The 18,530-nt window shown below is 42.0% G+C and overlaps 1 protein-coding gene across 2 annotated transcripts in view; it reads right to left on the bottom strand.

Moving 5' to 3' along the window:
• Positions 1 to 762: 762 nt before the first annotated feature.
• Positions 763 to 18,530, bottom strand: part of meis2b (Meis homeobox 2b) — a 52,152-nt gene continuing 34,384 nt past the window's right edge. Inside the window, exons 9-13 of one of the 2 annotated variants that reach the window (XM_077587272.1) lie at positions 11,485 to 11,561; positions 6,190 to 6,248; positions 4,573 to 4,662; positions 4,201 to 4,292; positions 763 to 1,674 (exon numbers count right to left, since the gene is read on the bottom strand). In XM_077587272.1, the coding sequence (XP_077443398.1) occupies positions 4,234 to 4,292; positions 4,573 to 4,662; positions 6,190 to 6,248; positions 11,485 to 11,561 (285 nt within the window). In that variant the 3' untranslated portion in view covers positions 763 to 1,674; positions 4,201 to 4,233. Of the gene's footprint in view, positions 1,675 to 4,200; positions 4,293 to 4,572; positions 4,663 to 5,254; positions 5,868 to 6,189; positions 6,249 to 11,484; positions 11,562 to 18,530 lie in introns of those variants that run through there. The other variant, XM_077587273.1, reaches the window with a different exon arrangement.

Genomic DNA, 18,530 nt, shown 5'->3' with positions numbered 1-18,530 from the left:
GGAAGGTTCTGGGTTTCGCTCTCTTTGCCAATACAAACCACAGATGTTTGTTACAGTTTGAAAGCCATGAATTAGCTCCTTCGTGCATTTTAAGCATTTACTATTTATTTATTTATTTATTTATATTTCCGTCCTGTAAACTGGGAGCCATACAACGACGAATAAAAAAAGCACGTATACTAAAGGGCAAAAACAAAGTGAAAACGAAATATTTTATTCCGTGCAAAAACACCATATACTTGCATTCATTCACACGCGCACATTCACGCGCACACACACACACACGCACGCACGCACACACGCACGCACACACGCATGCACACACGCATGCACACACGCACGCACGCACACACGCACACACACACGCATGCACACACGCATGCACACACGCACGCACGCACACACGCACACACACACGCACACACACGCACACAGACACGCACACACACACGCACACACACACACACAGACACGCACACACACACGCACACACACACACACACACACACACACACACACACACACACACACACACACACACACACACACACACACACACACACACACACACTGGCCGCCCCATCCATCATTGCTGTCACGATCAATCTAATAGCAGACAACAGCAATTCCGTCTACTATCGAACCGAAGGTGGATACGTGACCTGCTCCGACAACTAATTTTGTTTTCCCCCTTTACAATACTCCCACACGACACCTCTATCTTAAACTCTTTCCAAAGTTCTCCGTCACATCAACACACAATGCGTTTGTCATTTTTTCTTTATTTTGTGTCCATTTGGTTTAGCTTCCAACTTTACACTTTGTGTTTTCGGCAATAAAAAATCAGTTACATATTATCCAAATTGAATGATCATTTTATGAATTTATTTCGGTGGCTCATACACAGAAAATCATGATAAGAAAATAAAAATAAAACGCTGCGATTGGCTGGCCACCAATTCAAGGTGTCCCCCATCTGTCGCCCCTAGATAGCTGGGGATAAGCGGTAAGGAAAAACAATGAATGAATGAAAAATACACGTCTTGAAAATTTCATTAGTCAAGGTTGGTGGGTGATGCATGGTGAAGTCACAAGAGCAGTCATTGTAAAAAACGCCAGGAAAAAGCACAAATATGGAGCACAACAAATATTATACATATTTTCAAATATATTCCACAGTGTTTTTAATTTGTGTGGGTGCGTTGTGTACTACTGTATGCCTTGATATTAATTGTTTGGACGGATGTTGCAAATATTTTGGGATCAAAGCTTCACATATTCGATTAAGAAAAAAAAATAAAAAGGTGCCTGTGATCCACGGCGGTATAAAACTAAATACATGAATAAATAAATAATTTAAAATGAAATTAAGGGGGGAATGTGTAACCGCGTATGTTCTAAATGTCTTGATCCCGCCCATATAAAGCAGCCAAAAAGCCACGTGTTTTTGCGCTCCTGCGTATCCCGTCATTTCATACTAAAGTCTCTTAACTGCATTCAAAGAAAGTAGCAGTAACAGGTTTTCCCACACGCAATCCTCTTCATCCGCGTGCGTGGCTGTCACAGGGCAACAATGATGAAGTTGGGGCGCCAGGGGTGTTCAAGTGGATATGCACCGACGGCCTTGAGCTCCACAGGCTGAATGAAGAAGATCCCTGAGCCAATCATATAGGCCTGGACGGACAAAAAACCAAACAAACAAACAAACAAACAACTAGATGAAGTAAGACACGCCATAGTTAAAAATTGGAATCACAATAAAATGAAAACGAATATGTGGACAAATACTGTGTGTGAGTGTGTGTGTGTATACACAGTAATACCTTGACAAACAGGTGTCCCAACATGTGAGAAATTTGAGATACGAGGAAATTTTGCCTTGAGTTACGAGACATATTTGAGATAGGGGCATAGAGATGGTTCCCGATGCGATGAGTATGCGACAGGCTGCAAGTTCCGACTCGAAAGCCACAGTGGAATACATTGACATCTTTTCCTCGGTTATTGCACAAGAAGGTTTAATTAAGTGTAATGTAAAATTAAAACATTTTTCAAGTGTGTGTGTGTGTGTGTTTGTGTGTGTATAGTTATCATTTAAGGTAAATTTAAAGCGCTTTGCCGTCTGTCAAGCCTCTCTCCTGTCCTTGCTCTCTCTCATCCGTCCACTCCGCTACCATCTGTCTGTACTGAATAATGTCACATTTTAGTATTGTAGATCATAACCACTAGATAGGTATATATTACTTTGTGTGTAGGTGGTGAATTAGTATAAATAAAAATATGTTTTACAATTGTAATATCTTGTTTTTGGAGTTTTTTTTCTGTGGGTGGGAACTGATCAATTTGTATTTATAATTATTTTCTATGGGCAAATTTGTTAATTGACATACTATATATATATACATAACATTTAACCAGTATGGCAATATATGATTGAGTCTGCATTATAGCCTCTTGTCTTATGAACAGCACTGACATATGAGCTGCAAAAGACATATATATATATATATATATATATATATATATATATATATATATATATATATATATATATATATATACACACCAAATTCGGCAACATGAGAGCACATTCAATGAAAGTTTATTTGAAATGGATTGTCGATGCTATGGATCAGGTGCCGAAGGATCTAATCATCCAGTCGTTTAAGGGATGCAGACTGACCAACGCTCTCGACGGCTCCGAGTATTGCCAGATCCATTGTTTCAGGTAGGACGATTAGCAACTTCTCCAGCAAGCACGAGCCAATGCCGGCGACAATGAACGTGGACTCACTCAGAAACTCTACGCTGAGGCAGATGGTGATGTGACTGATGAGGACAGCTACAACAGTGATGTGTCACTTGATTTTCACCAGTGAATTTGTAATTACTTACCAGTAATCACGTTGTATTTGTGCCTTTTCTATAATCCTAATAAAGCGTGATTTATGGGTGTATGAGTGTGTGTGTATGTTAAGATTCTCTCGCTACGTTTGTCCAAACCGTACAACGTAGAGTTGAAATTTTTGTTATATATATATTGCAGCTCATGTGTCAGTGCTGTTCATAAGACAAGAGGCTATTATGCAGACTCAATCATATATTGCTGGTTAAATGTTATGGATTTGGTTCTATTACACAAGTGTACTATATTTTGCAGTCTTAAGGAAATGGTGGTATGTGCTCTCACTGCAGATGAAATTGGGGGAGGAAATTATACCAGGCTTTATTGAACTACATTGTAACTACCCACTCATCATTGAATAGTAATAGTAATTAAATTAAATTTCCACCAAATACATATCATACCATATTTATTCTGGCTGAAATGCCATGTCGATCTTTCTTTATTCTTTTGTCCCCTACGTAAAACATAATGATACTGTTTGAGCTCAATTAGAAACATTCGTGGGATTATCAAACACGGAATGAGGCAGCTGGCAAAAATTGGTCTACTGGATAAATAATGAAGCAAATGAATCTTCTATTTACATATAAAGAGCTCTATTAATCAAGGTAAGTGTCATTACAGCATGGCTCATTGAGCAGAGGAGTGTGGGTGTTAAATAAAATTCTCTGTGCATGGATGCCTTTGGCAGCCAATATGTCTTGATTTGAGAGCTGTCAGCAGCAGTAGGAAGCTGATAGGGGGTGAAGGAACAGGGAAGTGGGGGCGGATTAGCCTTTTTCTTAATCAGATTGTAGGATGAGAAAGATGGATAGAAAGAGGGATGTGGATGAAGGCGTGGTAGTGAAGGAATGTATTGCAATCACATTGCTTTAATTTATCAGTCACAAAGATCATTCCTAAGGTGGTGTTTAAAAAAAGGCATAAAAATTACTTTTAGGTAACCTGCTTTCATGCTATCACCTTTACCTGATAAAAAAAAACTCCATAAAACACCTATTAAAAAAACAAAGAAGTATCTGTTCCAATCACTCTATCAGAGAAAAATCTGAGTTGTAGAAAAAACTGGAAACTCAAGAGAGCCATGACATTATGTTCTTCACAAGTGTATGTAAACTTTTGACCACAACTGTAATAACGTTGTGGGAAGTTCCATTCCAAATTATCTTACAAATTTGGCAAAGACACTTTGATGAGTATTCTTCAAAACTGCTTGCCACAATTCTTAAAAAGTATTACAGGAATACTCAGTAAAGAAAGAGAAATTATGTAGAGTAGTGTACCTATCTCACCTTGTTGTTTGGACTGGCCTTAGTGGTATGGCTTTACATGTAGTGCCACTGTCCATCCATTCCCATGTTCACACCCATGCCGCCCATTGGACCTGAAAAAAGGGTGTGTGAAGTATTAATTTCCTCCAAAATAAATAAAAAAACACGCAGGGCAGGCTGATAGAACACTCTAATATGAGCGTGAATGGTTGTCCGACTCCCCGTGCCCTGTGATTGGCTAGCCACCAATTCAGGGTGTCCCCTGCCTTGTGCCTGAAGTCAGCTGGGATAGGCTCCAGCACCCTCTGCGACCCTTGTGGGGATAAGTACCTATGATAAGTGGTTGGGCAAATGAATGAATGAACATTCTTTGGTTACAGGAAGGTAACTTACCTCCCGGTCGGAGACTCATGTGCTGTTGTCCATCAAGGACAAAGCCTCCCATTGGCTGGCCGTCTGGACTGTAAGGTGTACCCTGACTCACTGAAAAAGGAATCAAGTAAAATAAACAAGTGAAACGGGAGTCACTGTTGGCTGTTTTGTACATTAATATACATAGCCACCATAACTTTCTATGATTCTACTCCAACTCCAGGAGTGTTCTATTGGTGTTTTGAGTCACACAGTCTCTGCAGCTGTCTGCAATCAGCCAATAATCCTCTAATAATATATTTAGGTTTTATCAGTAACCTTGTTACACACAGCAATTAACTCATTTAAAAAATGAATATTCCTATATTTTCGTTATTAATAACACAATTGTTACCCATGTGTTAACCCTTATATAATCCAAATATCTTGAGTTTGAGTTTGATTTATTTAATAAGGGACAACACATATTAATGAGCATATTCATGTCAATGAACATATATTATATGTAAGATTGTAGCCGAGGGTTAATTTCTATCTTTAGTCCCTTATGTAGGCTGAAGATAAACAATGACACATTCTAGACATACACACACACAGTCACACACACACAGTCACACACACACACACACACACACACACACGCACACACACGCACACACACGCACACACACGCACACACACACACACGCACACACACGCACGCACGCACGCACGCACGCACGCACGCGCGCACGCGCAAGTAGCACAGTTTTAGACACCATTGTGATCGCATTTTTTTTCGTCTAAAAGCTAGGGTTTAAAATGATTGGCGAATAGGTTCACAGAAGGGAGTTAACATATGTTAATTTGTATTGAGTTCCAGGTATGTGCGACGTGGACAGAGAAGGTCCTTTGGCTGAAAGCATTATCTTTGACGGGAACTACACAATCACCTCTAGAACCAGCCCTTGGATTTTTTGGGGACAAAAGCTTGCAGTGGAGGAGGATTGTGATGGAAGTTTTTGTAAACTAAGGTGGCATCTGCATATTTAACGGTAGTGTCGCAGTTCAGACGTTTGTGTTTTTTTAACATCTGACAGTAAATAAAACTTTGATGAGAACGACTTTATAGTTGTAATATAGGTGACGTAGTTTTAAATTAGAAGATTTTCAGCTAGTGTGCCTTGAGATTTTCTCAATGCAAAATGGTAGGCTGATTGGACACTCTAAATTGCCCCTAGGTATGGGTGTGAGTGTGCATGGTTGTCAGTCTCCTTGTGCCCTGCGATCGGCTGGCCACCGATTCAGGGTGTCCCCCGCCTCTGGCCCGGAGTCAGCTGGGATAAAGGATAAGGATAAGGCGGTTCAGAAAATGAGATGAGATGAGATAAGAAAACAGAAAATATTTTATTTTCAACCCTTGTTTTTGATTCAATTAATTTGTTATATTTCATGCACTCATTTTAATTGCCTTCCTATAATTTGTATTTAGCTGGAAGGCATTTTGAACTGCTTTGTGTACAAAATGTCCTGCCAAGCTTGTCTTTGCCTTTTAATCCAATTTAACTACAATAAAACGTATCAAACGTCTTATTTGATATCAATTTTAATACAGTTATTTTCCTTTATGATTAAATTTAAAATAAGATTCAATTTCACCTGCTCTATTGGACTGGTCAATCATAGGCTGGACTATTCTCCTCCTTGCATTGATGAACCTGGAAATGAAAGATATGCCATGTAAATAACAAAGGCACATTTTTTTCTGTCCATAAACATTACCAAATTAAATTTATGAGAACATCGAACAGAATCAGAGTCAATTCCTCATTTACAGGTTTACTGTAATCAAAGCTATCAGAATTAGAATTTTTCAGGATAATTCAGGATCTCCCTTAACATGTCACCATTTTAGAATATTTGCAAAGCCATGCCGGCGGCCCAGCGGTTGAGTGGTTAGCGCGTCTGCCTCACAGTTCTGGGATCCTGGGTTAAAATCCAGGTCGGTCCACCTGTGTGGAGTTTGCCTGTTCTCCCCGGGCCTGTGTGGGTTTTCTCCATGTACTCCGGTTTCCTCCCACATTCCAAAAACATCTATGGTAGGTATGAATGCTTGTTTGTCTCCTTGTGGCTTGCAATTGGCTGGCCACAAATTCAGGGTGTCCCCTGCCTCGTGCCCGAAGTCTGCTTGAATAGGCTCCAGCACCCCCTGTGCCCCTTGTGAGGATAAAGCAGTTAACAAAATGAATGAATGAATGAATGAATGCAAACCCATGTCAGAAATAAAATAATTGACTTCCCAAGATAGCATCAAGTGCTTATGAAGAGTGTATTGCTTAAAAAAATCTATTGATTCAGCTCTGTAGCCACAGGCTACAATGAGACTAACTGGTATGCCAATATTTTGTCATGAAGAGCCTAAGGCAAAATAGTGAGCCTGAATCAGTGACATCTCCATTACATCTTTCAAAGTATGTATGTTAGTATTCAAGTCAGTGGTCACAAAACAAACAGTTCTACAAAACTATATAGAAAATAAAATAACAAAACAATTAAATAGATTGTAAATGCAAGCAATGTATGCACGGTCCTTAACATGAAACAACAAATTATAAATACGGTAATATGGCATTTTATCTTCTGAGCTACTTATGGTCGCGTGTGTACTTGGAGACTAACCCAGCTATCTATCGGCAGTCGGAAGGGTAGAACCTGAATCGGTTGCAAACCAATTGCAAGGCTCCAACAAACAACCATTGACATACTACACACTCAGACCTCAGACTATTTGAAGTGTTCAATCAACCTACCATGGATGTTTTGGGATATGGGGAGAAACTATAGTATGTGGAGAAAACCCATAGTCATGGAAAAAAACAAACTCCACACAAGAAGAAAACCTTTGAACTCAGAACTGAGAGGCGGCCGTGCAAAGCACTCCTCCACAATGCTTCAAAGTCGGGCTGGACGATATGACAAAAATGATTATCACGATACAAAAAAACTATCAGTCGATATTGATAATTATCACAATAACTAACACATCTTTTTTGCTTCAAATTTGAAACTTCAAACATCTATGAATAAATAAATAAATTACTTTCCTCCTTATTTAAATATGAAAGTAACTACCGTATTTTCTCGCATATAAGCCGCTCCCGCACCCTTAAAATTGCCTTAAAATCGTTGAATTTTACAATTTCTCGCGTATAAGCCGCCCCTGGATACATAATTTTCACCTCCATATTCATGGTTTTAATAGGGAGTACAAATGTGTTATTTTGAAGGGAAAATCTTAAGAAATATCATCGCACGTGGTATTTCTAAAAATAGTGTCTGAATCGAAAGCACATTATTAGAGTCAATATCATAAGGAAGTTAGTAATTCATCTAGTAATGGTTGTTTTCTTACTGCAAAACAGAAACTCTCTCATCTCAATTTTTGAACCGCTTTTTCCTCCCTCATTAGGCTCCCGGGGGGTGCTGAAGCCTATCCCAGCTGACTCCGGTGGGGGACACCCTGAATCGGTGGCCAGCCGATTGCAGGACACAAGGAGACGGACAACCATGCACACTCACCCAAACTTAGGGGCGATTTAGAGTGTCCAATCAGCCTACCATGCATGTTTTTGGAATGTGGGAGGAAACCGAAGTACCCGGAGGAAACCCACGCAGGCCCGGGGAGAACATGCAAACTCCACACAGATGGACATGACCTGGATTTGAACCAAGGACCCCGGAGCTGTGAGGCCGACACGCTAACCACTCGCCCCACCGGGCCGACCCCAAAACACAAAATCTCCAAACAAATATTAAATGTTAATTTGCCGAAATCCACTGGTGAAAAAGAGTATAGCAACTGTAAGTCTTGTGCGCTGTAAGATATGCTGACTCACTACAGACGCTCCCCTACTTACGAACGCAATTGGTTCCGAGCGATTGTTCATAAGTTGAATTTGTTTGTAAGTTGATTCAGTGCTATATTTTGTATTATAATTTATGTTTAAGGCCGATATAAGTATATTGAAGGTTTATATAAGTGCATTTGTATGTTTAAGGCTTGTATAAGTAACACGCATTGGTTTGTACTGAAAAAAAAAACATTTAATAAAATGGAGAGAATATGTACAGTACTGTAGAGAGAGAGATTTATGTATTAGAAACTGGCCAAAAGAAGCGACCTAATGACGATTGCACAGTTTTCCTCTTTTTTTCATCATAAATGATGCGGTAGCACTGTATGGCATCATTCAATTGATTTGCAAACTTTGTGCAACGTTCAATATTTGGGTCCTGCTGCTCGATCTTTCTGTTTATAAATGGTACTGACGGTCGAACGATTCAATGCCCGTGAAACGCTCACCACTCTCACGCGCATCAAGCTTCGTTATTATTGCCACTCGTTTCAAATGAAATGGCTTGCCTCTTCCTTGCAACTCCCTCAATAGAAAGCCTTTAGCTTTTTACCAACCATATTCAGTATTGGATGCATGAGATATTTAATGATACAAATGAAAAAGGTTCTTTGCACACTGGAGATACATTCACGCACTTCCGCATTGCAACGAAGAAGAAGGTAGATGCTGGGTGAGCTGAGCTCTCACAGCGCCATGCGTCGGTATTAGCGGCGGAAAGAAGTACTACTCCGAAAAAGGCGCGAAATACAAAATTGGACTTGCGAACATTTTTGGACTTAAACGCAATTTGCAGACATGTTCGTATGTACCGTTGTTCGTAAGTTGAATGTTCGTAAGTAGGGGAGCGTCTGTATTTGCAATTGCTTGTTAGTATTGCATCAGTTTGGTGTGAGTAATGAAAAATGTCGTGTCATGTTGAGACATCAGCTCTACAGTTGTTTGGGCGTATCAGCCCACACCCTGTTTCTGTTATCTTCTCTGTACAGCATCATGTTTTCACATATAAATAGATGCACAAATCTTTCGGAGAGAGTTGCCGCGAATAGGCTGTGCGTTCGCAGCCGTTCGAGCTCTCCCCATCCTGTAGTCTGGTAATAAACTTATCTCCTTGAAATTGGTCTCCCTCTTTCTTAACCTGCTCCTGAAGTTGTTTTACAGATCTATCATGCGCATATAAGCCATACCCTTCATTCTGTCATCATTTTTTTAAAGTTAGAAATACGGTATGTTGCCTTACTTTATAAGAAAAGAGAATCTATTCATATTACTATTTCTGAGAATGTGTGTGCCTTAGTGTGTTTGTCCAATAACATCGGACAAAATGGATACAACACCGTACATCCGATTTGAATGTGGTTTTAAACAAACAATTGCAAAAGTACGGCTCTAGGATGTATCCGTGCTCGACTTTTTAATTTGGGCCCCAGTTTAAAAAAAAATCTATTATTTCTGTGAATGTGTGTGCGTTAGTATGTTTGTTCGTTAACATCGGACAAAATGGAGACAACACTGTACATCCGATTTGAATGCGGTTTTGAACAAACAATTGCAAATGTACGGCTCTAGGATGTTACCATGCTCGATTTTTGAATATGGGCCCGTTTTTAAAAAAATTGATTTTTCGCAATGAGGAGAAACCGGAAGCGTTCATCAATTGCATCGCAGACGTGCCCAAGAGACGGTCTGTGAAAGCCGCTATAGCTAACATGCTAAAACACGTTTCCTCGTCATCCTCTTCTTCTCATGAGCGTTGGTCCGGAACTAGTGTTCATCTTGAAACAGCGCCCCTGTTCTCTGTGGTGGTCGGGTGGTTTAATTACAGTTAAAAATTATGGAATTTTTATTGAATGTTTTTAATATTATCGTTGACAAAGAAATTTCACGATAATTATCGTTATTGTTTTATCGCCTAGCGCTACTTCAATGATAAGTAATATCTATAAAAAAATAAGGCAGTAGTGTGTTTTGTTTTAAATACATTTCATTAAGATAAATAATTTATACTGTGGGCGACCTGGTGGTCTAGTAGTTAACACGTCAGCCTCACAGTTCTGGGGTGGAGGGTTCGAGCCTAGGTCAGTCCTCACTGTTTGAAGTTTGCATGTGCTCCTCGGGCTCGCGTGGGTTTTCTGTGGGTACTCCGGTTTCCTCCCTCATCCCAAAAACATGCATGCTAGTCTGGTTGAACACTCTAAATTACTTCTAGGTTTGAGTGTGAGCGTGTATGGTTGTTTGTCTCCTTGTGCCCTGTGATTGGCTGGGCACCAATTCTGGGTGTCTCCAACTGGTGCCCATCGTCAGCTGGGATAGGCTCCAGCACACCCCACAACCCTTGTGATGATAAGTGGTTCGGAAATGTATGAACAATTTATTGTTGTGCACTAAAGCCGCTTTGTGAACGCCCAATTCCATAGTACGTGTTTTAACGTGCTCATGTTAGCCGCGGTCGTACAGCTAGATTTTCTTAGTGTTTGCATATTGTCCATGTCTTGTTTACTTTGGTCTATCACCAAAAATGTTGGCCCATAAATGATTTAAAGGTTACAAGGACATTTGCAACACTAATATACTAAAACCTACTATTGGGAAACACCCTTTGAAAGAAGCTTGTAGGCCTGGTCAATAAAATAGAAAACAAGTGTCTGTCTACATATAATTGGTACATTTAATTGGTCTGGATAATGTGAATTTGGCAAACATGCTAATTCATTCATTCATCTTCCATACCACCCATCCTCAAAAGGATTGCGGGGGTTGCTGGAGCTTAACCCAGCGGTCATCGGGCGAAAGGCAGACTACACCCTAGACTGGTCACCAGTCAGTCCTAGGGCACACAGAGAGACAAACGACCATCCGTACTCCCAATCAAACGGTCACAGGCCAGAATCGAGCCCGCGCCTGCCCGCACCCAAGTCAAGCTAGTGAACCTCTATGTCACGAGCTCCAAACATGGAAATCTGTTTTGAATATTGTTCTCTTCAAAGTAGGTAATAACAATAAATATGGGTAGCACAAAACTGACTTTAGAGGTTATTACCAGTTGTTGACTTGGAGAATGGTGAGGCCTGTGTCTTGTGCAAGTTGTTTCTTCTGTTCCTCTGATGGATACGGATGCTGTGGGAATTAAGAAAAAGACCGATGGAACTTGGAATTTTTTCAGGAGTGGTAAAACTCCCTAATTCAAGATGCGATTGTGCAAATGAATCATCCCACCAAAACCATGGACTGCCGATATATATTTGGCCCCATTAACACTTCAGGGTAAAAGCGTGTGGCTTTCTGTGACATTATTTGACATTGCTTGACAAATGATCTGGTGGGATGTAAAGAGACACAATAGTATCTTTTGTTTGGGACCCTGGTAAGCCCAGCCCCCCTGTATCTCTTACCCCACCTCTCCCCCAAATTCTAGCCTGGTCGTTTTTGTCGTTATTCTGTGTGTGTATGGTGTGTGGGCGTGTGTTATTAAGGGAGGAGGGTGGCAGATGGCAGACAGAGGTGACCCATGTACTGGGAACAGGGTCGTGGGCTAGTTGTCATTCTGCTGATGTCAGACCATCAGCTGGCTCCTGTTGTCATCAGTGAAGGATGACCTTCCAAAAACTAAATTTTCAATTACTTTTAAGGTAAGGGGCCTAAGGCATTGGAGGAATTGGTCAGCAAATCAATGTTTTTTTGTGCTCCATAAGGCTGATGTTGACAAATCAAATGTATTTGGAATCTTGTTTTTTTTAGCAATAATAAAAAGGACATTCAACTTACATGCCTGCTGCCATCAACAGAATAGAACATTGTGTGGGAAATGAAATGTCTAGACAACGCCACTAACAGGCTTCTGCATGTGCCTGACAATATGAAAATACTGTACCTCTTAACTTGATAGTGGATGAGTGTGGGTAAAAATATCGATAAATCAATGCATTGCAATTACAGTGGACCCCCTATTTGCAATTCAGCATTCGCATATTTTTAAATAAAAAATAACTCATACATGCGCTTAAGCCAAATGCTCACTCTCATTTTTCGGAATTATTCACCCGCGGATGTAGGGCTAGAGTTCCAGGGTAATGTTGTATCTGAGGGAAACCCTCCAGGCCCATAGCATGACGACCAGTGTGTATTTTGGCTTTATGGGTTCATTATATATGTAGTATGCCACGGAAACCGCCCTCCCTGTTGCAGTGTGCCGCGCAGGTTCAAGTCCTGAGGTGTTAGAGGGGAACAGATCAGGCCCTCACGGGTTGCAACCGTTTTGCCGCTGGCGACAAGATCTGGTATACATTAAAAGCCCAGGCTAGCAGCCTAGTCTATACTATCCTGTCTGAAGGCGTCAGAAGGAAGGTTTCCTAAGCTTATAATCCATCAGTAGTGGACCGTCAGGGCCTGCAAGGCCTTCTCTGCTGGCCTAAAAAAATATCTGAATCACAGACTGATGTTAATTATGTTTTGTCCATGAATCCTTAAATAATTCAAAATTGTCTGTCAGCTTCCTTTCATTGCTTTTCCCCTGGTTGCACTGCTTCCAGATGTGTGTTTTCATATTTAAGCATCTAACCAATCACATTTCAGTTATTATTTGTTGCCAGGGTCAGAAATCTGCCTTGAGGCCTTCAAAATCAGTTCTGCAGGCTCTGCTGCATAAAACAAGCTGCCATTGTTGGCTTTTATTGATGCGTAGACCGTGTTGTTTTACCTTGTTTTGTCGCCGGACTTTTGGTCGCCGGACGTTTGGTCGCCGGTTGTTTGGGTCCAGGCGACCAAACGTCCACGACCAAACGTCCACGACCAAACGTCCGGCGACCAAAAGTCCGGCGACCAAACATCCGGTCACGAGCCCACTCTGAGTACGACGCAGGCGGCGAAGGGAAAGAAAGCAAAAGCGCGGATGCCGGGCGGGCCTAGCTGCTAAGCTACGGAAACAACCGCACAGAGCACTGCTTCCGAGTATCTTCTTGACCAACGCCAGATCCATCACCCAGAATATGGACGATTTGGAACTTCAGCTTGCTACCAACAGCTTTGTCAGGAACTGCAACATTATTCTCATCACTGAAACGTGGCTACACCCGCAAATCCATGACTCTGCGGTATCGCTAGCTAGCCGCACGCTACACCGACACAATCAATCAACAGAATCTGGGAAAAGCAGGGGGGGTATCATTGCGTGTACATACACGACTCGTGCTGCAACAGTAGGATCATTAACACTCACTGTTCCCCTGATTTAGAGCTCTTGGCAGTACGGTGCAGGCCCTTCTTTCTACCAAAAGAGCTAACGATTGTCATTGTAATGGCTGTTTACATCCCACCGGATGCTAACGTTAGCACGGCACTTAGCCTCCTGCTCACAACTGTAAACAAACAGCAGCTTGACCACCCCGATGGAGTCTTTATTGTCGCCGGTGACTTCAACAAAGCATGTTTAAAGACTGTTCTGCCTAAGTTTATCCAGTACGCAGTGTCACACCAGAGGAGATAAAAGTCTCTTATTCTAACATCAAACATGCTTATAGAGCCACACCTCTCCCTCACCTTGCTGGATCCGACCATCTCTGCCTGTCCCTCACCTCCTAATGCACCCCATTCCGGAGGCTAACAAGGCCACAAATAAAGATAATAAAAACATGGCCTGAGGACGCCCTTTCTCAGCTGCAGGACTGCTTTTCCCGCACCATTTGGGAACTTTTTGAACACCACAACCTCCAGGACTACACAGACACAAAAACTGCACGGAGACTGTCACTGTTAATAAACATATCCGGGTTTTTCCAAACCAAAAACCCTGGATGACCAGTGAGACACAGGCACTCATCAAATGCCGTAACACCGACTTCAGGTCAGGGGACAAGGTACAATACAGGGCTGCCAGAGCAGACTTGAAGAGAGGCATTAAAAAGGCCAAGGCAGCATATACAAGGAAAATTGAGGAGCACTTCACAGAAAATAACCCAAAGAAGATGTGGCAGGGAATACGACACATTACCAATTACAATGACAATAATGTGTCTGTTAACACAGATGCCTCACTAGCGGAGGAACTGAACCGTTTCTTTGCCCTCTTTGAGACTGACAAATCAGATTCAGTCTCAACACATCCACCACCACCCTGCAGCAGTACACTGAAGCTTCAGGAACATGAAGTGAGACAGGTACTGCGGACTTTGAACACCAGGAAGGCTGCTGGCCCTGACGGAGTACCTGGGAAGGTGCTCAAAGCCTGTGCTGACCAGCTAACTGGGGTTTTTACAAATATTTTCAATTGTTCTCTGCAACAATTCATCATCCCATCCTGCCTGAAATCTGCCACCATTATCCCTGTCCTTAAAAAGCCAACCATTGACAGCCTGAATGATTATCGGCCTGTTGCACTTACGCCTGTGATCATGAGGTGCTTTGAAAAGTTGGTCTCCAGCCACATCAGGGATACAATCCCTCCCTCAGTTGACCCTCACCAGTTTGCTTATAGAGCAAATAGGTCCACTGAGGACGCCATCGCCGTAGCTCTACACATAGCACTGAGCCACCTGGAGCACCATGGGAACTACGTGAGGATGCTTTTCATTGACTATAGCTCAGCCTTCAACACTATAATACCGTCATTCCAGCTAACAAATTCTCCCACCTTGGACTATCCTCTTCCATCTGCTGCTGGATTAAGAACTTCTTAACCAACTGTCCTCAAACTGTTAGACTTGGTCCCCACCTCTCTTCCTCTATCACACTGAGCACTGGCTCCCCTCAAGGCTGAGCAAATATAGTATTTGTAAACTAATATTGTATTGTAATATACTAGTATTTGTATATACAATACTAGTATTTGTATTTAATCATTAAACGCTGTTTTCGGCTGGATTTGACCGAATTTGAGAGCATTTTGAGCCGTTTGGCGAATGGACGTATATAGACGTTTTTTTGCCTTATCGCGACATAATCGCGACATTCTACTGAGGAATTCACTTCCCTGGGCTCAGTTCTAATGTCCAAAGAGCTCCAGTATTTGTATTTAATCATTAAACGCTGTTTTCGGCTGGATTTGACCGAATTTGAGAGCATTTTAAGCCGTTTGGCGAATGGACATATATAGACGTTTTTTTGCCTTATTGCGACATCATCGCGACGTTTTACCAAGGAATTCACTTCCCTGGGCTCGGTTCTAATGTCCAAAGAGCTCCAGTATTTGTATTTAATCATTAAATGCTGTTTTAGGATGGATTTGACCCGATTGGTGTCATTTCACGGCTCAGTTCTGCTACATCTGCCCGCCCAAGAGTGCTTATTCCCGGGCTGACATGCCCGCCCAAGAGTGCTTATTCCCGGGGTGCCATGCACGCCCAAGAGTGCTTATTCCCAGGCTGCCATTGACGGTAGACTAATAAATTGAGAGTGATGAGCGGCAAAGGGAAATGAATCATTGATTTTTACTATAATTTGGACAACGCTGGCGGCGGGCCGGATTAAAAATCCTAACGGGCCGTATATGGCCCGCGGGCCAAGGTTGAAAAACTTGTACACACACGATCCGGGGGCGAGGCGAGCGCGCGAATCCCGTTTCGGCGAAACCTCCGTTCGGCAGAACGTCCATTCGGCGACCTGTCCGTCTGTCAAACATCCGTCGGCGAAACGTCTTTAGGCGAATCATCCGAGTACCGATTTTTTTACTGGGAAAACGCACTTTGTGGAGTAGCACCACCAATATCGTTATGTGCAGCTCTGTATGATGACAATAAAGGCTTTTGATTTTATTTTATTTGAAAATGAATTGTCCTCCACTTGCAGTCCAGTAACTACGTAGCGGTATAACTACGAAGCGGTATCCCTGGCTCTGAGGAACACAGCAAATTGTATTGCTGGGGAGTGCTTGTTATTTGCCAAAGATCCATATGGTATTTGGATAAATACTGGATTTGTACATCTGACTTGCCTAACCAAGTCAGAAAAGCGACACCAAAGCACTGGCATACAAGCAACGGTGGTTTCCAAAACTTTTGGGGAAACCAGAGTGGATCTACAGTTAAGCGAGCAAGTACATGGGAATAACCATAACCTGACGGAAAATTGGGAAATATCAATAACACTAATAGACTGTCATTTTTGGGGGGCAAGCAGGAACTTTCATTTCGGGGAATGACTGAAACGCACGGCTAATCTGTGCGACAGAGTGCAGTTGAAATCTTCTTGAGGAACAAAAATTGGATGAAATGAGTACCGCTGGACGAGGGTGTCTTATACAACACCTACTTTCAGATATCTTGTAAAGAAGTTGGGGTTAGTACGCCTGAGCCACCCATTTGTAATTTGTTTTGACTTTTCTGAGCCGCTATGGGCCATTGATTGCAGGCTTCATATTTGATTAGCCTTTGGATCAGGAGACTTGTTTTTCTGGTTATTGCCAGGTTATTACAGCCGGTTACTCAGACTATCATGTTAAAACGCTATCTATGCCAGAGCCAGCTCAACGCCATACAAGAACCATCGGATTTGTTTTAGGACTAACCTGTGCTGAAGAGAAATAAGGTTTGCACACGAGAATCCTTTTGTCTGGCAAACGGGTTTTGCCGCTCACCATGAAAGGCAACAGCACAACAATATTTAGTGATATTAATATTCATTCATCCATTAATGTTTTGAGGCGCATATCATCACAGATAAAACCCATGCTGGCCCAGGGAGAACATGCAAACTCCTCACAGTGAGGACCCACCTGGGATCAAACCCTCGACCCCAGAACTTTGAGGCCGATGCACTAACCACTCATCCGCCAGGCTGCCCGAAGTAAAACTTAATGATTTGATATTATATAATAAATATTTTAGGACCCACTTCTCTCTGTAAGAGAGCACAGAAAATTGACAACTCTAGCAGGTTGACAGTCCTTAAATGTGTCTGCTTAGAGCATTGAGAACTTATGTGAATTATTTTCAAGTCTCATCTTGCCAAGTGTAAAATAGTACATACCGTATTTTCCCACATAAGCCGCCCCCGCGTATAAGCCGCACCCTTACAACTGCTTTCTCAATAGCTTCCTTTAAGGATCTTCAGAATGGGTGACAAAAGCATCAGACTATAGCAGAGGACCTCCTCCTACCTTGTTACCGACCAGAGGACTCACACAGCAACATCTGACAAAACATCATCCAACTCCATTCACAACCTCAACAACTCATGAATGCTTGAACGCTTTGGTGTTGCAATGGGCTTTTCAAGAACCAAAGTCTCCTCACACACTATTCATTGGCACATCCTACCAATGGCACACACTTTTGCTTAACAAATCACCGATGAAGGAGGATGGAGGATAGCAAGAGGATAATTCAATTAAGTTCTTATCTTTTTTCATCTGTAAAATCTAATGGCAGACTTTGGAAAGGAAGGGATTTTCTGAGTACAGGATCTTTGTAGGCCTGTTATAAACCACAAAAATTAGGAGTTTATGACACAATTGTAAGTGTGAAGTATAAAGAAAGATGTAAGAAGAAAGCATTTGCTCTATCTTATACCTTAAAAAGTAAAAAAGAAAGACATTGTGCTTTATTCTTTCTCTCAGGTTGTTATATCTGCACAAAGTACGCACATTTTCCAAACTACTTATCCTCACGAGGTTTGCGGCCGGTGCTGGAGCCTATCCCAGCTAACTACAGGCAAAAGGCGGGGGAGAACCCTGAATTGGTGGCCACCCAATTGCAGGGCACAGGAAGACAGACAACCATATATGCTCACACTCTACCTAGAGGCAATTGAGAGTGTTCAACCAGCCTACCGTGAATGTTGTTGTTGATGTTGTTCATTCATGCATTTTCCATACTGCTTATCCTTACAAGGCTCGTGGGGGCAATGGTGCCTATCCTACTCTGGACCAGGTGAGGTACACCATGAATTGGTGGCCAGCCAATCGCAGGGCACAATCATTCACTCTTACATTTGTACATAGGGGCAATTCAGAGTGTTTAACCAGTGTGAACATGCAAACTCCCTACAGGAAGGTTTGGACCTGAGATGAAACTCTTGATCTCAGAATTGTGGGGCCGACACGCTAACCACACACCCATCAGAGTCAAGTATACAATCGTGCTCCGAAATACACAC

The sequence above is a fragment of the Stigmatopora argus genome, chromosome 19 (genome assembly GCF_051989625.1).
Source record: "Stigmatopora argus isolate UIUO_Sarg chromosome 19, RoL_Sarg_1.0, whole genome shotgun sequence".
Classification (NCBI taxonomy): Eukaryota; Metazoa; Chordata; class Actinopteri; order Syngnathiformes; family Syngnathidae; genus Stigmatopora; species Stigmatopora argus.
Note: the sequence above shows the minus strand (reverse complement) of the source record. Positions and strands in the feature narration are given on the sequence as shown.